At 41.9% G+C, this 23,414-nt stretch overlaps 2 protein-coding genes across 2 annotated transcripts in view; one reads left to right on the top strand and one right to left on the bottom strand.

Moving 5' to 3' along the window:
* The window catches only part of LOC117197044 (60S ribosomal protein L30-like), a 45,119-nt gene extending 42,797 nt beyond the window's left edge, over positions 1–2,322 (bottom strand). The window contains exon 1 of the mRNA XM_033407901.1: positions 2,258–2,322. Coding sequence (XP_033263792.1) covers positions 2,258–2,322 — 65 coding nt within the window. The remainder of the gene's footprint in view (positions 1–2,257) is intronic.
* Positions 2,323–2,471: 149 nt separating this feature from the next.
* OTUD1 (OTU deubiquitinase 1) lies at positions 2,472–5,566 on the top strand. The gene has a single exon (XM_004280953.4). The coding sequence runs from the start codon at positions 2,853–2,855 to the stop codon at positions 4,308–4,310; it is 1,458 nt and encodes a 485-aa protein (XP_004281001.1). The 5' UTR covers positions 2,472–2,852; the 3' UTR covers positions 4,311–5,566.
* Positions 5,567–23,414: the final 17,848 nt, after the last annotated feature.

The following is a 23,414-nucleotide window of genomic DNA, read 5'->3' as shown; positions in this document are numbered from 1 at the left end:
TGGCACCGAAATATGCTAGACAGATGATTTTCCAGAAGACAATCACTAGGAATTCTTTTCAGATAGCACTTCAAGGAACTGAACTTGCCTCCCCCTCTTTCATACCCTAATCTCTTTGCTATCACTTGCAGGCCTTGCCTTCTCTTACGCTCCAAGGGCAGAAAACAACTCCCATTTCCAAGACTGGCAATCATCCCTGCTTTGAGTCTCTTGAAGTACCATCTCCTCTAGGAAGATTTTCCAGACCAAGATACAGAGTGGACACTCACTCTCACAGTGAATATGCATTGAGGTATAGTCTACCATCCCCACACAGACTAAACAGAAAAATTCAAAAAAGAGGCTTCACGTATATTAAAGTTTTGAATCCTCACATCTTTGTTGATATTTGTTCCTGTTTTAAAAAATAAATAAAGAATAGGCCCAAAAAGGGTCCCACAACAACAAACCAAGACTTAATTGCAGTTTCAACCTTCTGCTGAAATGTAATCTTAATCATAGATGGCAAAAAAATCTGAAAAAGTATATCTATGTATGTATGTATGTATGTATGTATGTATCTATATATATCTATATATCTGAATCCCTTTGCTGTACACCTGAAACTAACACAACATTGTAACTTAACTATACTCCAAAATAAATTAATTAAAAAATAAATAGCTATGAAAAATTTTTTAAAAATGTAATCTTAACCGGTTTGGAATTATTCTGATTGGCACCACTGAGCTCACCTGTCACGTAGGCCTTCTCCATTCCCCAGAGGAAGAAGCAGTCTGCATGATAAAACACTCACACTCTGCCACCCCACACCAAAGTCCTGACCTAAAAATAATTTTCTTCTTTTTTGCTAATAACGCCCTTACCCCACCCTTCTTCCTATAAAAAAAAATTTCCATTTTCTACAACAGGTGGAAGCACCCTTCTAGCTGCTGGATGGGATGTTGCCTGATGGAATTAAGCCCGAATCTCTTAATAAAGCCAATCAGATCATCAAATTTACTCAATTGAATTTTTTTTGACATTCCTAATTTGGTACATCAGACCTAGCCTGTCTTCTGTGTACCTACTCTTGTTTTCTTTTTTCCCCCCTGTGTTTACTCCAGTCTGTTCAAAACACATTCTTGCTTTAGGATTTGCAGTGATGAAATCTAAGTAATTTCCCTTTTCTAGTTAGCCAGTGGGGTCTACAAGCTCCCAATGGGGTGTCACCAGAAGCTGAAAAGACGGTTAGACTTTTAACTGGTTGTTTTTCCTTCTGAGTTGATTTGCCTAACAGGTTCATGTGACCCGAGCAAACGCTGCTGGGATCCTGCAGTCACACCCACCACAGCAAATTAAAAGCCCTGGCTGAGGTCAGGAGACCGGGATCGTAATTCTGGCTTCTCCAGTGCCTTGGGAACTCCTCTTCCATTAATTCATTCATTCAGTAAATATTAATTAGTTCCAACTACGTGCCAGGCTCTGTGCTGGGGTTCGTGACTCTAACAAACCTTTGGTTTCCAAGACTAAGTCTTCCATTCATGGAATTTACGTTTCAGCGGAAGGGTCGGGGGAGGCGTATGCCACAACGTAAGCTATTTCCTCATCAGTAAAACGGTGGGACAGCTTCCTAGGTTCCCTTTGAACGTTTAGGGCCTGTTAGTTTAGCATGTGATCAAAGCTCAGAATATAGCAAGAGCTGCCTACTACTATACAGTCAGTACACGGTTGATCATGTGCGTATTACGGCTTTCCTTTACAAACAGGGACAACTAACACAATTGGGTAGAACTATGTTCAAAATTCTATTCAATTTCAACACATTCGCGATGCATCACGACCCTCTCTACTTTGCCTCTGACCCATGGTTAGCAGCTGCCCCTAGTTTCAAAAGGCTCGGTTAGGCATTTGGTATTTCGCCCGTCTTGTATTTGCTCGTCGTCACGGGTTAGGGCTGCAGAAAAGTTGGTTTCGGTTTAGCAGGGCAGCAAGGTGCTGGGGAGAAAGAGAGGCGTCACGCTACGTTAACAATACAACCCAAGGGACTGAATGAAAAAGACGGCAGTGGTGCTATGACCAGGCAGAGGCCGTGCAGGTTTCAGAGCAGCTCTCCGTTCTCCATATCGAACCCGGAAGCTTCTTCCAAAACGCGCCCTTTCAGCATTCTAGCCCGCCCCAAGAAGTGCCCATCCCGCCACGACCGCTGCAGCAGCCCAGAAAAGCGCGGCGTCTAAAACTGCGGCTGAGGTGGGGCAGCGGCAAAGATCCCCTTCACCGTACAGAGAGCTCCGAGGCTCCTCGCTCGCCCGCCCGCGCGCCCGCGTCGCGGGCCACGCCCATGACGTCGCCGAACAGGGCGGGGCGAGCCGGAGGGGCAGGACGAACCCCGGCGGTTGAATGGGGCGACGCGACGAGCCGCGCATTCCAGCGGGGGCACGTGACGCGGCCGCGCGGCCTGAGGTAAACAACCGCGGCCCCGCCCCCTGGCCCCTCAGCGAGCCGCGCGCTGCTCCTAGCCGGTGGGACGTGCTCCAGCAGGGCGGGCGGCTTCCTCCGAGAGTCCCCAGCGGCCGCCGCGGGCCGGAGCAGCTGCAGCGGGCGCACGCGTCCCGGGTCTGCGGGCCGAGCGCGCCGGCAGGGGTCGAGCGCGCGTCCCCTCCCCGCCCCCACCGCGTGCTGTGGCGCAGCAGGAATTTGGCGGGGCCCCGGGCGCTATATGCGGCTCCTGACGCGCCGGCGGCCCTTTGGTCATTGCTATTCTCGGGGCACTGGGTCACCGCGCTCGGCCGGCCCCCTCTCCCGGGCCCGGAGGGTGTGTCCCCTCACCGGGGCTCGGCGCGCCTATAAGGGGCCGAGCGGCGGGCAGGGACATGCAGCTCTACAGTAGCGTCTGCACCCACTACCCAGCCGGGGGCCCTGGTCCCACGGCCGCAGCCCCCGCTCCGCCCGCCGCCGCAGCAGCCGCCGCCGCCGCCCAGTTCAAGGTATCGCTGCAGCCCCCGGGACCCGCCGGCGGCGCGCCGGAGCCCGATACCGGTGAGTGCCAGCCGGCCGCGGCCGCCGAGCCCCGCGAAGCCGCCGCCGCCCCCGCCGCCAAGATGCCTGCCTTCTCCTCCTGCTTCGAGATGGTGTCTGGGGCCGCCGCCCCCGCCTCGGCCGCCGCCGCCGGGCCGCCCGGCGGGTCCTGCAAGCCGCCGCTGCCGCCGCACTACACGTCCACGGCTCAGATCACCGTGCGGGCCCTGGGCGCCGACCGGCTCCTGTTGCGCGGCCCGGAGCCCGGCGCCGCGGCGCCCGCCGCCCCGCGCGGCCGCTGCCTCCTGCTGGCTCCGCCATCCGGCGCCCCGGTCCCCCCGCGGCGGGGCTCCTCGGCCTGGCTCTTGGAGGAGCTGCTGAGGCCCGACGGCCCCGAGCCCGCCGGCGTGGACGCGGCCCGCGAGGGGCCCGAAAGAAACTTCCGATTGAGCGAGCACCGCCAGGCCCTGGCCGCCGCCAAGCACCGCGGCCCCGCGCCGCCCCCGGAGAGCCCGGAAGCCGGCCCCGGCCCGTGGGCCGAGGAGCGCCCTGCGGAGAGGAGCCTCCGGGGCTGGGACAGGGCCGGCGACCGCGTCCACCCTCCTCCCAGCGCCGACGAGGCGCGGCGGCCCGACCCGGAGGCCGAGGCGCCTCCGGCGCGAAGCGGCGAGGCGGTCCCGGGTGGCGCGGCCGAGGCGGCGATCGTCTCCAGGTCGGATCCCAAGGATGAGAAGCTGGCCCTGTACCTGGCCGAGGTGGAGAGACAGGACAAGTACCTGCGGCAGAGGAGCAAGTACCGATTTCACATCATTCCCGACGGCAACTGCCTCTACCGAGCGGTCAGCAAGGCGGTGTACGGGGACCAGAGCCTGCACCGGGAGCTGCGGGAGCAGACGGTGCACTACATCGCCGACCACCTCGACCACTTTAGCCCCCTGATTGAGGGCGACGTGGGGGAGTTTATCATCGCCGCTGCTCAGGACGGGGCGTGGGCCGGGTACCCTGAACTTCTGGCCATGGGGCAGATGCTGAACGTGAATATACATCTAACTACTGGCGGGAGGCTGGAGAGCCCCACGGTGTCTACCATGATTCACTATTTGGGCCCAGAGGATTCCCTAAGGCCTAGCATTTGGCTCAGTTGGCTCAGTAACGGACATTACGACGCGGTGTTTGATCACTCCTATCCGAATCCGGAGTATGACACTTGGTGCAGGCAGACTCAAGTGCAAAGAAAACGCGACGAAGAGCTCGCCAAGTCCATGGCCATATCCCTATCCAAAATGTATATTGAACAAAACGCATGCTCTTGAAGTGTCTGAATCCCTCCACCCTGGGAAAATTGCAGACCTAATTTGTGTTTGGAGAATTACATGAACTCTAATCAGGGTAATAGCACTTTTAAACTTTCAAGTAGATTTACTGTAGGTGTAATGCCTTAATCATTTTTTTGAATGTTTTCTCCTCAGAGCTGAAGGTTGCTGGGCACCTAAGTGATGTTTCATGATAGCTTTGGGTGATCCTACTGCTATTTATCATTTGCTGTACAAAGTTGGCACTACTTAATTTGCAAGCTGGTTTCTCACAGTGTAAATTTTGTTCATTCCTGGTAATCTATTTTCTATAAGAATGTATTTTTGCACAACATTTTTAACAATTGGTGTATCTTCATCTATGATGTGTTCCATTTTGACACACAGCTTTCCGGCATAAATCCAGAGAAGTGCTTTATATGAAGTTTATTATTTTGGACAGAGTTTGTGATTTAGTATTTTTTGTTGTTGAATTTGGATTTTACAGTTCCTAAGTAATTATTTAAAATGGATATTGATGCATTCATATTACCAGATGATTGGCCCGTTCCGTTTTGATGAAACAGATTTGTTGTTTGGAAAATCATTATTTTTCTAGAAATGGTCAACCTTTTAAAGAGAAAATACTTAAGGGGAGGTTATGGGAAGAATTTTTTTTTTCTTTAAAGAATAGTACCAGCTCTTACTTGAATGAAAGTCTGATATTTGCTGATGGCAGAGTGATTATTCTGTACTCTGGTTGAGGTTTAGAGTAGATTGTCTGGTGCTCTCAATTGTTTTTATTTATATTTGTCATTTTGTTGAAAAAATAATTTTAACGTGATAGAAGACTTTGTGACGAGATAAGCCTCCTGCTTTATATACAGCCTCTTGGATTCACCCGAGAGATTGAAAAACTAATGGCATAAATGCCCCCAACCAACCTTGGCAGTTATTTTCCAGCAGAAGAATACTGTCTTCATAGTCTATTCCTTTTAAATTCTTTCACAAGGCAAAATAGGATTGCCCTGTATTATGTACAAATAAAAATGTCTGTATACAAGAGCTTGTATGGTTTGCTGGGTCAAACAATGTTTCCAACCTAAAACCTATCTCATTTCCACTTTAACTACTTTTAGCCGTATTTATTAAGTAATGCAGTTTGTACTTTTTTATTTTGTAACATTTTGTGATTTTTTTGTACAATATCGTATTTGTACAATTGAGCAATTCTCAGCTGATGGAATGAATGAATAAAATGTGTAATTTTACTTTTACGTCTTTTTGGCTAAAGTGATTTTTAAATGATAAAGTGACATCTATAAGGAACCTTTCTTACATGTATACAATTTTTTTTCATGTGTAAAGATGTCAGAATTATGAGAGGTTTCTTAAGTTCTCACGTAAACAGGATAGGACAACCAGTAAATTCAGAGGATAAGTCTCAATGAAATGTAATTTAAAGGTGGAGTAACTCAGGAAATTGCTCTCATTATTTCTCATTTTTAATTCCTATCCAAGACTATAGATGTACCAATGGCTAATGAACAGGGAAATGCAAGTATTGTGTTAACCAGCACAATGTCTAAGTATAGTTTTGTGTGCCACTCACTGTCAGCACAGATTTTAATGTTTTAAAGAGTAAACAAAGCAGTGGCCTAACTTTTATCCAGTCTGGCCTTTTGAGATCAAGGGAATGCATTAATTTTAAGATGTGTTATCGGATTTAGTTGAGAAGCATGTCTGTATACATAATGCTGGTAGTGTCTGAATACATAGTGCTGGTATGCCTGTTGCAGGATATGCACAGCTAGTTTGGATTTTTTAGTTTTCAGTTGATGTCATGGTAATAGACAACTGACTTTGAGTTCCTTGCTTGACTGTGGAAGGATGGTCAAGGACCAATGGAGGGACTTCCCTGGTGGCGCTGTGATTAAGAATCCGCTTGCCAATGCAGGGAACACGGGTTTGAGCCCTGGTCCGGGAAGATCTCACATGCCGCAGAGCAGCTAAGCCCGTGAGCCACAACTACTGAAGCCCACACGCCTAGAGCCCGTGCTCTGCAACAAGAGAAGCCACCGCAATGAGAAGCCCGTGCACCACAACGAAGAATAGCCCCCGCTCGCCGCACCTAGAGAAAGCCTGCACGCAACGAAGATCCAACGCGGCCAAAAATAAATAAATAAACAAGGACGAGTGGAAGGATCCCGTTGGTTATCAAGGAAAGGCAATTGGTCAAAGGTTTAAACGTTACCTTATCATGAATCTCTGGTTTTTAGGTAAGATAAGGTTTGCTTCATGGCTTCTCTAATTATGTAACTTGGGAAGAAAGAAATACTTTTATTTGAATTACGCAGCTAAATGTCGTTTTCCCCCTTTTCTCCACCTTATTTAGAGACGTATAAAATTTGGGGATACTTAAAGTTTACAGGAGGAATGAATAGACTTAATTAGGTATAAGTTCCTAAAAGGCATCTGTAAGCCCATTACTATTTTGAGGAAACAGTTTCCTCTGTGTTGTTCTGTTTCATTTTCAAATTAGGATCCCAAGTCCTTGATTTAGATTCCCAAGGAGGGTGATACGTTTAAACAGAACTCGGTGGGTCCCAAGATTGTATTACGTGGCACCATGTTACTTTGGTTGTCTTGCCTGAAAGGTTTATGTTTTTCTTATCCTCTTTCTATAGTTTTTCGTTGTCGTCGTTGTTTGGAAGAAATGTAATATTCGTCACTCCCTGTGCTACATGTTTATTTTCTACTGCCATGCCGATTTTGTTCGTTAGTAGTAGCAATTCTGGATCACCGAGGACTTGAACAGTGGAAGGTGTGGAAATGTGGTTGACTCTGATTTCCTTTTAGCAGACAGATTTATTAAACAGTTCATTCCTTCAGTCACTCATGTAGCAGCTAAGAGGCTCAAAACCGTGTGAAGGAAGCAGTTGATGCTGTGAGCTAAAGTTTCTTTAGAATTTACTCCCCCATAAATTATGATGGGGGAGTATAGAATCTATAAGTAAGTCCAATTGTGTTTTCAGGTAAAGTAGTATGAAAATCATACTAGTAATTTAAACTTTTATTAAAGGGGTACCTAGATAAAAACTATGAGACAAATAACTATTAGTGTGTTTTTTTTTATTACTGTCATTTAAAAACTAAAATGGCCTAGTAGGTCAGAATTTTGATGAAAACTTAAAGCCCAATTCCTTGATCCTCTTGTTCATTTTGCACTCACATTTTTCTCTTAAGATAAAACAGACTCATGGTAGCATTTTTAAATTGAACTTAGTAAACCACTATTGATAAGCTGCGTGAGCGCATGTACCTGTGATTCTTCAGTTACGTTTCTCTAAACTGGTAGTCTATATGCTTTATGTAGTAACATTTCATTAGGCACAAAGCCTTTTCTCAGAAGCCACATTTTATAGAGGAGAGGAAATGCATTAGCATCCTTTGAACATCAGAATTGGTTATCTTCAGCTTGGGTAAATAAGTCTTATACTGCAATGTTTTCGTCATAATTTTTGTACTGAAAAAAAAAGGGATCGAGATAATCTCACTACTTTATGGGTTTTTCCTCTTTCCCAAAGAGATGAGAAAGTTTAAACTCTAAAATTTTACCGTGCTATTCAATGTGCTCATATGAAGGAAGAGCATTGAGAATAAAAATAGATTTCAGACCTTTGGACATCGGATAAATTCATATGTAGGTAAATGTAGTGGAATAATTCAAGAGTGTATACTTCAAATGTGTAACGTATTCAAATTTAAGGTATTTGTCACATGAGATCATAAGTCCAGACCTTATTATTTATTTATTTTTAAATTTTTATTGGCGTATAGTTGATTTACAATGTGTTAGTTTCAGGTGTACAGCAAAGTGAATCAGTTATACATATATCCACTCTTTTTTTAGTGTTTATTTCTTTTGACATCCCTAGAGTGTCTATAACTATCTCAAAGAGGCACTGAGAAACTAGCTGGCATTTCATTCAGTTTCATTCCCCAAATGTACTAAGTGCAATGGGCATGGGCTCTATTATGTTCCCTCATGAGTCTCCTGGTTTCCAGCCGAGTACCTAGCAGAGTAAATGTTCAGTAAATACTCACTGAATGAAGAAATTTTTTTAAAAAAATAAGGCATCTCATTATTATTTAACTTTGCATACCTTTTATTGAATGGGCCATATCTTTTTTTTAAATATAAATTTAGTTTATTTTCTTTTTGGCTGCGTTGGGTTTTTGTTGCTGCATGCGGGCTTTTCTCTGGTTCTGGCAAGTGGGGGCTACACTTCGTTGCAGTGCGCAGGCTTCTGATTGTGGTGGCTTCTCTTGTTGGGGACCACGGGCTCTAGGCACGTGGGCTTCAGTAGTTGTGGCACACGGGCTCAGTAGTTGTGGCTCATGGGCTCTAGGGCACAGGCTCAGTAGTTGTGGTGCACGGGCTTAGTTGCTCCATGGCATGTGGGATCTTCCTGGACCAGGGCTCGAACCCGTGTTCCCTGCATTGGCAGGTGGATTCTTAACCACTGCGCCACCAGGGAAACCCCTGAAGGAAGAAATTGAAGGGAAGTGTGAGCTTGGGAATATTTAGTTGGTGGATGTGAAAATTAGATGAAGATGATTTGACCCTACAATTACTGGGAATCATCACTGCCAAAGTAATTCTGAGCATTTTAAACTGAAGTAGTATTATAAAAAGGGTATTAAAGTATTGAATTCTATAATGGGAAAAAAAAGGTTTTGAAACCAAAAATTAGAATTTATTGATTTTATCTTTGTGTCATCTTCCAAATCTTGAGGCCTCAGCTCAGAAAGATTATTTAAAAGTAGGACTTCAGGGCTTCCCTGGTGGCGCAGTGGTTAGGAGTCCACCTGCCGACGCAGGGGTACGCGGGTTCATGCCCCGGTCCGGGAAGATCCCTCATGCCGTGGAGCGACTGGGCGCATGAGCCATGGCCGCTGAGCCTGTGCGTCCGGAGCCTGTGCTCTGCAACGGGAGAGGCCACAACAGTGAGAGGCCCGAGTACCGGGGGAAAAAAAAAAAAAAAAAGTAGAACTGCACTAATTTGAAGTGATTTTGAAGGTGTTGCCATATCCAAAGGGAGTTGCTCTGACTTGCTTTAGGGGTAACACCCAACCCAAGTCCAGTCTGCAGCAATTCCTAGTTTTGCTGTGTTTTCTTTCTGTGGCTTGGTTGGGGAAGAAATGTTGCACAGATTTCAAGCATGCTTTAGGACTGTTGTGTTCAGTAGTCCTGGCTGCGTGCTTATGCCATCGGTATGGGGCCTGGGCAAGTAGCATGAATCAGATCAAAACATCTATTGGGAGAAAAATCAGTGTTTTTCTTCCTACTGTAAATTAGGCCAGTGGCGATTATTCTATGAGTAATGTTCAGAGAGTTCATGGTCATCAGATTATTCGTAGTAAAACGTTATCTAGGCTGCTTTCTCACAAGTGAATTTTCTAAATAATTGAACAGTCCATCTATGTGTAAAATAAAAAATAGAAAGACTGCTTTTGATAAAATTCTTTAAAAAGTAATCTATGGGGCTTCCCTGGTGGCGCAGTGGTTAAGAATCCACCTGCCAATGCAGGGAACACGGGTTCGAGCCCTAGTCCGGGAAGATTCTACGTGCTGCGGAGCAACTAAGCCCGTGCGCTACAACTACTGAGCCTGCGCTCTAGAGCCCATGTGCCTAGAGCCTGAGCTCTGCAACAAGAGAAGCCACCGCAATGAGAAGCCTGCACACCGCAGCAAAGAGTAGCCCCTGCTCGCCGCAACTAGAGAAAAGCCTGGGTGCAGCAACAAAGACCCAGTGCAGCCAAAAATAAAGTAAATAAAATAAATAAATTTAAAAAACCACTATTCACTTTATAGCAGTATACCATATATACTCAATATTTTTTTAAAAAAAGGAATCTATGGTACACTTATTTGCCTTTGTAAAATAACAATACAGTTTAATCTTCCCTTAATGACTGAGGGGCCTCATGATGGCATGGGTCAATGGCCGTGAAGCCTTGGCAGATTGCTGAGATGTGACAGTCCCTTTGTACTTTAAAGGCTCTCAGAGAGTTGGGACTTTTATCTTTGTGTTTTATTCTTTCCTGTCTCCTCCCTCACTTTCTGATTGTTCCTCTCACCACTATCTCTTTCCAGCCTTAATTCTCCATCATAATTTCCTATGTTGAATTAGAGACACCGTCAAACATGCTTGTCAGAAGTGACTCTAAGATAATAGGATATGGGTTTCTCATTCGCGACCAGGATGCTCTGCTATGAGTAATGTGCTTAAGCTTTAGTTTTTGGTCAACCAGAGAGCTTTTTGCCTTTGTCATCTTCTTTGCATTCTTTAGTGGTATCCTGGACATGCTGAATTTGTCTGATTAAGGGACTTGTGAATGTGTGCAGTGGCACATTAAAACAAAAAAACAAAACAAAACAACATGGGTTAGTTGTCCTAATCCTCAAAATTGGAGTTGACTTGTCATTGCCTGGTTAGTATTTTGCTCCATCTCTGGCATATGGAATCCTTTATAGCAAGTACCTGCCATTGTCTTCCTTTTGCTTATGCATTTTTATCGATAGTGTTTATGTTTCCTAATGGTGTTTTTAAAAAATATATCAAAGTTTTAACTTTTTAAATAGTCAAATGTCTTGAATTTTTGTGATTCTTTTTTGTCTTCCAGTTTTATTGAGATATAATTGACATACAGCCTTGTATAAATTTAAGGTGTACAACATAATGATTTGACTTACATACATCGTGAAATGATTACCACAGTAAGTTTAGTGAACATCCTTCATCTGACAGATACAAAATTAAAGAAATAGAAAAAATAATTCTTTCCCCTGTGATGAGAGCTCTTAGGATTTCCTCTCAACAACTTTCATGTATAACATACAGCAGTGTTAATTATATTTAGCATGTTGTACATTACATCCCTACTACTAAGTTATAACTGGAATTTTGTACCCTTTGTCTTCATCCAATTCCTCCTCCCCTGATCCCTGACCTCTGGTAACCACAAATCTGATCACCTTCTCTGTGAGTTTGTTTGTTTGTTTTTGAAGTACAGTTGACCTACAACACTACATTAGTTACTGGTGCACAACATAGTGATTTAATATTTCTATACCTTTCAAAATGATCACCATGATTAGTCTAGTTACCATGCTATGCATTTTTGTATTTAGTTTTCCAGTCCACCAAGATGTGCTAATGATGAAGTAATTCAAATATCAGGTCTTCATTGAGGACTCCAAATCACAGTACACATAGGTCTAGTACAAATAAGAATTTAAAAAAATTTCCTCTCTCTAATACTTCTTTAATAAATGTATATTATGTCTGCATTGTGTAAATAAGTTAGTCTTCCTCATCCTGGCCTTCCCTTTCCTTGAAAGTAAAATTTTTTTCCTCATACTGATTAGAATGGTTGAACAGGTTCAGTAGGCACCCTGCATTAGTATGCTGACAAATAGAATTTAGACAATTCTTGACAATAGACAATAGAATGACAATTTTTAAATTAATTTTTATTTTATATTAGAGTATAGGTGATTTACAATGTTGTGTTAGTTTCAGGCATACAGCAGAGGGATTCAGTTATACATCGCTTCTCGGCCTTTTGGCTAAGATCAAGTGCAGTTATACTTATATCCATTCTTTTTCAGATTCTTCTCCCATATAAGAATCTTCTCTCATATAGGTTATTACAGAATATTGAGTAGAGTTCCCTGTGCTAGACAGTAGGTCCTTGTTGATTATCTATTTTATATATAGTAGTGGGTATGTGTTACTCCCAAACTCCCAATTTATCCCTCCCCCTCACCTTTCCCCTTTGGTTACCATAAGTTTGTTTTCAAATAGACAATGACAATTTGAAAAAAGTCCAGTGGTGTATGTGCATTTTATATTTTGAAGCAGTTAAAGTAGAACCCTCTCCCTCTCTTCCCACTCCCTGCCCTACTGCCTCCCAGCCTTTTATACTTTGAATTGGAATGATTTTAGGAAGTGTTGATGTCAAGTAGGTTGGCAATATGTAGAGAGGCAGTCTCAGTGATTTTGCTTGAAGTAATGATTGAGTCTAAACGCATGTTCCACTTAGATGAGAAGTTCTCTGAATAATTTTAGCAATGGACTATGTGGTTGCATTTCTTAGCTTATCAAGGTACAACAAAGTGGTGTGCAAAATAGGTAATTGTGGAGGGAATTTATACCAATGTGTCACAGAACACCTGTGCAGCCAATGTGTGAAATAAACTCAAATAAGGCTTTCAGTTCTAATGACAAACAGGAAACATTCACGCTTTTTGTTTCTTGCAGTGAAATTTGAGCTATACTGGTGATGTAATAGGAATGAAAGAAGTAGAACACAGGAAATTCTTGGCTGTCATTTCACTGTCTTTGCCATCTTGTTGAAAAGTGCAAACCTGGGGGAGTAAACAATTATGCCTTTTACTTTAAACAATGCTCATGTCTCTGTAAACAATAGGTGCCTAAGACAGACACCCCAGTAATTCCAGGTATATACAGAATTCCTCAGTAATTCCAGCTTATACAGAATTCCAGGACAGTGAAGAGAGAGATTTAAGATGTATGTTGAACTTTTCCATAGAAGATAGTTCTCTGACAGATTTTTCATTACTTTTTCGTTTTATTGATTGACTGTTGGCAGATGTCACTGCTACTCAGAATTGTGGCAATTTGTAAAGAGACGGCTATACTGATTTAGAAAACAGCTTGACCCTACAGGAATAGACAGCATAATTTTAACAGTTAAGCTAAGCTGTTGTAATAAAAAGAAATTAAGAAGAAAATTCTTTAAGAAGAAAATTATAATATTGAAGTATCTGGGAATAAAGTGAATAAAATATGCATTAACTTGTTTTGCATTACAAAGACATAAAAGTAGAATTAATAGGGCTTCCCTGGTGGCGCAGTGGTTGAGAGTCTGCCTGCCGATGCAGGGGACACGGGTTCATACCCCGGTCTGGGAGGATCCCACATGCCGTGGAGCGGCTGGGCCCGTGAGCCATGGCTGCTGGGCCTGCGCGTCCGGAGCCTGTGCTCCGCAACGGGAGAGGCCACAACAGTGAGAGGCCCGCATACCGCAAAAAAAAAAAAAAAGTAGAATTAATAGTTGCCATAATTTAGTGTTCCTGATCAGCTCCTCAGCAATGTGTTTGCCACAGATTAAATATATACATGTTGCAAAGCCTTCCATATTTTGAGAAGGCTGCTATTCTTCTATTTCTATTCTTAATTGTTCTTTAGTATATCAGAAAGATCTCAATAACCTGGCCTTCAACACAAGCCTTGGTTTTCTTCAGAAAAAACAGTATATAAACCTTTTTCCTTTTTAGGTTTTTATGGATCATGCTTCTTTAAGATGTTGCTGGGTTTACTTTTCCCTCTTTCTCTATTTTTTAAAAAATTAATTTTTGGCTGCGTTGGGTCTCTTGCTGTGCACGGGCTTTTTCAAGTTGCGGTGAGCGGGGGCTACTCTTCATTGAGGTGCGTGGGCTTCTCATTGTGGAGGCCTCTCTTGTTGCAGAGCATGGGCTCTAGGTGCGTGGGCTTCAGTAGTTGTGGCAGGCAGCCTCAGTAGTTGTGGCTCGCAGGCTCTAGAGCGCAGGCTCGGTAGTTGTGGCGCACGGGCTTAGCTGCTCCGCGGCATGTGGGATCTTCCCGGACCAGGGTTCGAACCCGTGCCCCCTGAATTGGCAGGTGGATTCTTAAGTACTGCACCACCAGGGAAATCCCCCTCCTTCTCTATTTTTTGAATTATTTTTCTTTTATATTGTCCTGCTTGGTTTTCTTTTAGAATAGTTTTATGTGGTCTACTCTGCTTAAAATTAGGTGGTCTTTCCTAATTTTCACTAATTTACTAAGTCTTTAAAAGAAAATAAGGAAACTTCACCTCAGCCGCTAAAAAAGAAAACAAATATACCATTAGTGGGTACTTAGTGGGCTAGAGGCTCCGTATAAGAGTCATATTTATAATTTAAGGATGAGGCTTCCCCACTCAAGGTTAATAAGAATATTCATATGCATGGGTCAGAGCAGCCAACCGCAAAGATAACTCACCCCAAGAGATGGTCACTAAAGTTCTTTTTGAGCAGGATGGGGTGGTTCTCCCAGTTAAGTCAGGGCAGCTGTACTACAAGCATATTCTTAGCAGGAGTAATCAAAAGTAATTGATATAAAGAAAGCCATAACTGACCCGAGTATCTATATCTAAATTATCTATCTATATGTCTGTCTGTCTATCCATCCTGTTGCAGGAATGTACTGTCACAAGACAAGAGTGGTGGTCTGTATGATGCCTAGAGAAAAGACAGCCAAGGAACACAGATGGCAATACATGGGTCAGTGTATCTCTACTTTTATTGAGGTGAGAAGGTGCTCTGGGCAAGCCATGCTAATATGCTGAATAGAGAAGAAAAATAAAGGAAAACAGTTCTTGGAAATAGGAAGTAAATAATCATTCAACAAAGTCATTCAACAAATATTGACTGCCTGGAGTAGGTACTGTGCTAAGTACTGTGTAAACTCATAGGTTATATGGTAGATTTTTAATAACTAGAGGCTATAATAATTGTATCTTGCACAAATTAGTTTGCTCATTAAGAAAGGTCTTCGGAGTCAAGTTGGCTGGGGTTCAAACTGAGGCATTTTACGTCCTATCTAAAGCAAAAGAGGGGCACTGACAAATGAAAAAGAAACAGCAAGTGAAAAGAAAAAGCAAAGGAGACAGAATGCAGTGAATGGAGGAAAAGCTAAAATAAGAAAAAAGTAAATCTGTAATTGACATCTTCAGAAAAATAAGATCAAGATCCTGGAGAAGGAATTGCTATATTTAGAAAGAACCCTTGTGAATTAAAAATAGCACAGCTGAAGTTAACATAGCACAGGTAAAGTTTGGAAGATAAATTGGAGGAAATCTCTCAGAAAGTGGAACAGGAGCCATGGAATAGAAAATAGGGACAAAATAAGAAAATGAGATTAATCTTGGAAGCCCAATATTTGACTAATAGGTTTTCCAGAGGTAGAACAAAGACAATAGTTGAGAAGAAAGACTACACAAAAGATTTCCCAGAACTCAAGAATAGTCGTCTCCGGATTGTAAAGCCCCACAGAGTGTCCAGAGGGTCTTTGTGGACAGCCATACAGGTGTGTCTATGGATTAAGATGAGACTAGTGCTCCCTAAAGTGGTGCAGTGAACAACATGTACAACTGTGTGTGGCCATCAAATGAATGCAAAAAGACCCATGCCACAGCATTTCAAGTAGAAATTTCAGAGTATTAGGCATAAAAAAATAACCTCAAATCCTTCAGTGAGGAAAAATAAGTCACATCCAGAACCTTAGGAACAAGAATGGCATCAGACTTCTCAAGAGAAACATCATAACAGAAGACCATGGAAAAATGCTTTGCAAATTCTGAGGGAAAATTATTTCCAAGCTATAATTCTATACCTAGCTATATCAGTTAGTATTCTTAATTGTCAACAGCAGAATCTATATAGTTAGTTTAAGCAGATAAGAAATTTATTGACTTCAGATTGCTTAGGTGGTTTATGGAATTTTCTGGTGCGCCAGAGAATGCAGGCTTGTATACCAAGGTGCCAGGTCCACACCCAAAGACCACTGTGGAAGCTGCACTTGAGAAGACATCTCCACTACCACACCTGACACAGACAGCACAGCGGGCAGCATGATGAAGAAGCTTCACTCTTGAGCCATACCTCCCCTCCAGACTAGATGTCTCTATTTCCATCATTTGCCAAAAAGATGGTTTCTGCAAACAACTACTATCTCACATTGCTTGCCTCCGAACTGAAGTCTCATAGAGGTATGTGTCATTAGAAGAGCTTAGGCTGCATACCTCCTTCTCCCAACCCCAGTAGCAAAAGAGCACATTCAAGATTCTACCTTGGAAAAGTGAGACTCAAGGTGTGGGAAATTTACCAAGGGAAGGTGATTAAAAGATCTTGGGTGGTATTGAAAATAAACAGTATTTACTACACGCACCAAACTATTAAGAATGAGGGTAGAATAAACACACTTTCAGACATTCAAGTCTCAAAACAACGTACCACCCCCTCAACTTTTCTCAGAAATCTGATGAAAGAAGTTCTACCTATACAAGGCTGTAAACCAAGGAAAATTAAGACACAGGATCTGGGAAACAGGCATCCATCTCAGATGAGACAAAGGGAATCCCCATAATGGTGGTGGCAAGAACCTTCAAGTTAAAGACTGGGCAGTGGGTCAGCCTGGAGCAGGAGAACTCTGGGCTTCAGGGGGCCTGGCTGTAAGAAGACAGTTTACCTAACAAGTGTGAATGTTGTTGGTGGGGATTGACACTGTGTTGAATAGGTTTGGGATAGACCAGTGAGAGGAACAGAAAACTAAGCAAATGGAAGAAAAGACAATTACTACTTTTAGGGCAAACAAAAAGTTTTACAAGGAAAGGAAATATAACCAAAACCCATTAAATATATGTATTGAACTGTGAAAGATAATAATCATATACACCCTGAATATTGATTTAGCAAAAATGAAATATATAATTATATTGAGACCAGAGGGGGAGTATATGTATGTGTGTGGGGTGAGGTAAGAGTTAAATTCTTGTTTTCCATAGTAGAAAATATATTATATCTAAGTGTAGAAATCAAGAAGAATTTAAGTATTTCTATTAAACTTAATGGTACATGTGTGTATATGAATATAAATTCCATTTATATTAATAATTCACATGACTATAATATAAGCACATTATTTTGTTTTATTTACTTATTTATTTATTTATTTTTGGCCTTGCTCTATGGCTTGTGGGATCTTAGTTCCCTGACCAGGGATCGAACCCAGGCCCTTGGCTGTAAGAGCGTGGAGTCCTAACCACTGGACCACCAGGGAATTCCCTAAGCACATTATATTAAAATATAGAGGCAGAAAAAGACCTATATGCAGAAAACTATAAGATACTGATGAAAGAAATCAAAGATGACACAAACAGATAGAGAGATATACCATGTTTTTGGATTAGACAAATCAATATTGTGAAAATGACTATACTACCCAAAGTGATCTACAGACTCAGTGCAATCCCTATCAAATTACCAATGGCATTTTTCACAGAAAATTTAACAATTTGTATGGAAACACAAAAGACCCCGAATAGCCAAAGCAATCTTGAGAAAGAAAAAAGGAACTGCAGGAATCAGGCTCCCTGACTTCAGACTATACTACAAAGCTACAGTAATCAACACAATATGGTACTGGAACAAAAACATGGAACAGGATAGAAAGCCCAGAGATAAACCCACGCATCAATGTTCACCTAATCTATGACAAAGGAGGCAAGAATATACAGTGGAGAAAAGACAGTCTCTTCAATAAGTGGTGCTGGGAAAACTGGACAGCTACATGTAAAAGAATGAAATTAGAACACTGCCTAACACCATACAAAAAAATAAAATGGATTAAACACCTAAATGTGAAGCCAGACACTACAAAACTCTTAGAGGAAAACATAGGAAAAACACTCTCTGACATAAATCATAGCAACATCTTTTATGACCCACCTCCTAGAGTAATGGAAACAAAAATAAACAAGTGGGACCCAATTAAACTTAAAAGCTTTTGCACAGCAAAGAAAACCATAAATAAGATGAAAAGACAACCCTCAGAATGGGAGAAAATATTTTCAAATGAAGCAACTGACAAGGCATTAATCTCCAAAATATACAAGGAACTCATGTAGCTCAATATTAAAAAAACAAACAACCCAATCCAAAAATGGGCAGAAGACCTAAATAGACATTTCTCCAAAGAAGACATACAGATGGCCAGCAAACACATGAAAAGATGCTCAACATCACTAATTATTAGAGAAATGTAAATCAAAACTACAATGAGGTATCATCTCACACTGGTCAGAATGGCCATCATCAAAAAATCTACAAACAATAAATGCTGGAGAGGGTGTGGAGAAAAGGGAACCCTCTTACACTGTTGGTGGGAATGTAAATTGATACAGCCACTATAGAGAGCAGTATGGAGGTTCCTTAAAAAACTAAAAATAGAACTACCATATGACCCAGGAATCCCACTCCTAGGCATATACCCAGAGAAAACCATAATTCAAAAAGATACATGCACCACAATGTTCACTGTAGCACTATTTACAATAGCCAGGACATGGAAGCCACCTAAATGTTCATCGACAGAGAGTGGATAAAGAAGATGTGGTACATATATACAATGGAATATTACTCAGCCATAAAAAGGAACGAAATTGTGTCATTTGCAATTGTGTCATTATACCTAGAGATGGTCATACAGAGTGAAGTATGTCAGAAAGAGAAAAACAAATACTGTATTTTAACGCATATATGTGGAATCTAGAAAAATGGTACAGATCTTATGGTACAGATGATCTTGCAAAGCAGGAATAGAGACACAAACATAGTGAACAAATATGTGGATACCAAGGGGAAAAGGGGGCAGGGGATGAAATGAAAGATTGGGATTGACATATACACACTACTATGTATAAAATAAATAACAAATGAGAACCTGTTATATAGCACAGGGAACTCCATACTCTGTGGTGACTTAAATGGGAAGGAAATCCGAAAAAGAGGGGATATATGTATATGTATGGATGATTCCATTTGCTTTACAGCAGAAACTTACACAGCAGTGTAAAGCAACTATACTCCAATAACAATAAATAAATAAATATAAATACACACACACAGAGAAAATAAAATATAGAGGCAAATAACAGAATAAAGTTAAAAGAGCGAAACTACCTCTGGGGAGTGGGAGGGTTGTAGCAGGGACAGTTGTTTTCCATTTTAAACTACTAAACTATTTGATTAAAAAAAATGTAAATAATAAAAATTACAGAGTAAATTCAGTATATTAAAGATTCTTGCAAGCTCTATGTCACAGATTCCAGCTCAGTGCTGTTTTTTTTGTTTGTTTTATTGAAATATTGTTGATTTACAATGTTGTGTTAGTTTCAGGTGTACAGCAAAGTGATTTGGCTGTATGTATATTTTTTTCAGATTATTTACCATTATAAGTTATTACAAGATATTGAGTATAGTTCCCTGTGTTATACAGTAGATCCTTGTTGCTTATCTATTTTATGTATAATAGTTTGTATCTGTTAATCCCATACTCCTAATTTATCCCTCCTTGCATTCCCTATGGTAACCATAAGTTTGTTTTCTGCGTCTGTGAGTCTGTTTCTGTTTTATATATAGATTCATTTGTATTATTTTTTAGATTCCACATATAAGTGGTATCATATAATATTTGTCCTTCTCTGTCTTATTTCACTTAGTATGATATTCTCTAGGTCCATCCACGTTGCCACAAACGGCATTATTTCATTCTTTTTTATGGGTAATATTCCATTGTGTCTCTTAATTCCATACGCCTATCTCACTTCTCCCCTCTTCCCCCTCCTCACTGGTAACCACTAGTTTGTTTTCTGTATCCATGAATCTATTTCTGTTTTGTTATATTCACTAGATTTATTTTTCAGATTCCACATATAAGTGATAGCATAGAGTATTTGTCTTTGTCTGACTTACTTCACTTAGCATAATACTGTCTAGGTCCATCCATGTTGCTACAAATGGCAGTATTTTATTCTTTTTATGGCTCAGTAATATTCCATTGTTATACCACATCTTCTTTACCCATTCATCTGTTGATGGACACTTAGTTTGCTTCCATATCTTGGCTATTGTAAATAATGCTGCTATGAGCATTGGAGTGCGCGTATCTTTTCAAGTTAGTGTTCTCATGTGCTTTGGACATATACCCAGGTGTGGAGTAGCTAGATCATGTGCTATTTCTAGTTTTAGTTTTTAAAGGAACTTCCATACTGTTCTCCATAGTGGCTGCACCAATTTACAATCCCACCAGCAGTGTACAAGGTTTCCCTTTTCAGGGAGTGATTTTCCTTGATGTATCTTGGCTTAAGATATAATTTTGTGTTTCTTGTTATAGAATTAAACACGCTAATTATTGAAAATACAAATATCTTAGATATGTTTTGGTAAGATCCCGTGGGATAATTCTGCTAGAAGTGAAAGGGTTTGGGATCTGAGATCAGATTTGTATTAAGACCTTGCCACTGGAAATGAGTGTGACTTTAGACAGGGAGAGAGTTCCTTATTCTCCCCGAACTTTGGTTGATGTCTTCACCTTTTAAATTGGGTGAATATGGTTGACACATTTTGGGTTTCTCAGTTCTCACCCCCTTTCTCTGGAAACTTCCCTTTGCCCTCGTCCATTGGAATCAACCACTGGCAAGACTTCTGCCCCCGCTTTCATGGCTGATTCTACCTAGGTGTACACGTCTGATTGCAGCCAGACTCAGTTTCTTTCATTTGGAAATTTGGCGCATCTGTGGGCCTGGAATAGTAACCTTTGAATTTAGGGGACCATATGTGTAATCTCTTCCACAGAGTCCTGGAAGAGCAGAGAAAGTAGGGAGTTTGCAGAAAGAGAGGAGCATGAAGTAAATGTGCAGAGAGATCTGGGTGGTATATGGAGAGAGAGTCCTGAGATTTTCATTTTCTGACATTGACCCCTTTCGAAGGCCCCACTGCCTTCCTGCATCCTTGTAATAAATTAACCTTTTCCCCTTAAGCTGTTTCAAGTTAGGTTTCATAACTTACAAACTGAGTCTTATTTCACGCAGGACAAAAGCAGCTGTCTGTACAGCTTATGCACTCCCCCATATTGCCTGGCCCTACCTCCACACCTGGACTTTGGTCCTTGCTCTTTGGATATTTCACCCATCACCTCGTCTCCTTGCACCACTGGCTGCCTTCACCTCCTCTGCAGTGTGGCTTCAGCATGGCACCCAGCATGGTGGCAGTTGTAGTCGTTTCAGTGACATTGGATTGGAGCCCCAGAAGTCTAATACAACTTCTTCTGGACTCCAAGGAAACACTGAAACATAGGTCAGAGGACCTGGCTTCTCCAGCACCTACTTACCGGGCTAGGTAACCCAATCTGGAAGTGTGGTATAGTCCATCAGTTGGCTTTTGCTACAAAGCCCCAAACTTAATGCTTTTAAACAACAAACACTTATTTCTCACAATTCTAAGGATGATCGGGCCGTCCTTTTAGTCTGGGCTCATCTGGGACTGTCTGGTGTAGAATGGAGTCACAGGTCTGTTGGTTGGCAGGCTGACTGGTCTTGCCGGGTGGGGGGGCTTCACCCACATGTCTGGCAGGTGGGTCAGTGTCAGCTGAGACAATTCCGTGAATGTCTCATCACCCAGCAGATCAGCCCAGGGTCATTTTCATGGTGGCAGAAGTTCCCAGCAGTAAGAGAGGGCAAGCCCGGATGCTCAAGCACTTTTCAAGTTTTCTGTTCAGCATCATATTTGCTAATGTCCCCTTGGCCAAAGTCACATGACCAAACCAAGGTTCAAGGGCTGGAGAAATAAATTCCTCCTCTTTTTTTTTTTTTTAACATCTTTATTGGAGTATAATTGCTTTACAAAAATTCCTCTTGTTAGGAATTTCTGTGCATTCACATTTCGAAGGGCCATGCAGTCAGGAATGGGAGGAATTACTGTGACCATTCTTGCAAACAATCTACCGCAGGGTGTTAATGCCTGCTTAGGGTGAACTTTGACATTAGAAGGTAGAACGACAAGCTCCACAGACCAAACCCTCTCTCTCTTCTTCCTCCTCAGTGGACTATTCTGAGGTGCACTGGTTCCACATACTCACCTTGGAGATGTCCTGGGTGACCGTGTAGCTGTCTTGGGAGATTTCCTTCCTCCCTTATTCCTCATTCCCTCCCCTTGCTGCCCTGGGGTTGTACTCGCCCACAAAGCATTGCAAAGAGGGTTTTATTCAGCTTTGTTTCATAGGTATTCTGAGTTAAGACACTATTATATCAGATTCTTGAGAAGATTAAAGGGTACATGTTTCTGGGATCTACTCTATAAATTATAACTTTTATTATTCTTATTACTAACAAAAATATTTCACAACAGTAAAATCTGAATGAACTTTAAGAGCTGAGATTATATAGGCGACATTCTCAGATCACACTGCGGCAAAATTAGAAATTAGAAAGTTTAAAGAAAACACAACCTGATGGAAATAAACAAGCAAACAAAAGACGAAACCCACAAAGGCTCCTACACAGTATCTGGTCAATAATACAAACAACAGACTATTTACAAAATAGATGGAAAAAATAATATTTAAAAATCTCCATGGGGACATCCCTGGTGGCTCAGTGGTTAAGAATCTGCTTGCCAATGCAGGGGACATGGGTTCGAGCCCTGGTCCAGGAAGATCCCACATGCCGTGGAGCAACTAAGCCCCTGCACCACAACTACTGAGGTTGCGCTCTAGAGCCCACGAGCCACAACTACTGAAGCCCGCGTGCCACAACTACTGAAGCCCACGTGCCTAGAGCCTGTGCTCTGTAACAAGAGAAGCCACAGCAATGAGAAGCCCACGCACTGCAACAAAGAGTAGCCTCCGCTTGCTGCAACTAGAGAAAGCCCGTGTGCAGCAAAGAAGGCCCAATGCAGCCAAAAATAAATAAATTAATTTATTTTTAAAAAGTTATATAAAAATAATCTCCATGGTATGTAGCCAGAATTATCCACATGATTAAATTCCTTATTCGTCTTGATAAACAAAAAAGAAAACAAAAAGACATAATGTATTTGACTTAAAATTTCAGAGAAAAGAACAAAAACATACCCAAGGAGAGAGACAAACAAGATAGCGGGGGGGTGTGGGAATCCGCTTTTAGTGGCTCATGAGAGCTGCTTGTCCAGTTTTCTGGAACTTGGTGAAGTGGTTGTTAAACTCAGGCATTATTTTAAATTGCATTATATAAACTTAAATCCACTGTATAAAATACAAAAGCAATAAATACTCAAGTCATCACTTCCTATTTTACTCCATTTCACTATTGTATATGGCCTTGAGTTCATTTATGTCTTCAGATATGTATGGTGGAAATATGAGGTAATAGTGTCCTACTGAGCTTCTATTCCCAATTCTGCATTCACTGATATCCCATTGGTGGCTGAAAATCAGC

This window comes from Orcinus orca, chromosome 2 (genome assembly GCF_937001465.1).
Source record: "Orcinus orca chromosome 2, mOrcOrc1.1, whole genome shotgun sequence".
NCBI lineage: Eukaryota > Metazoa > Chordata > Mammalia > Artiodactyla > Delphinidae > Orcinus > Orcinus orca.
Note: the sequence above shows the minus strand (reverse complement) of the source record. Positions and strands in the feature narration are given on the sequence as shown.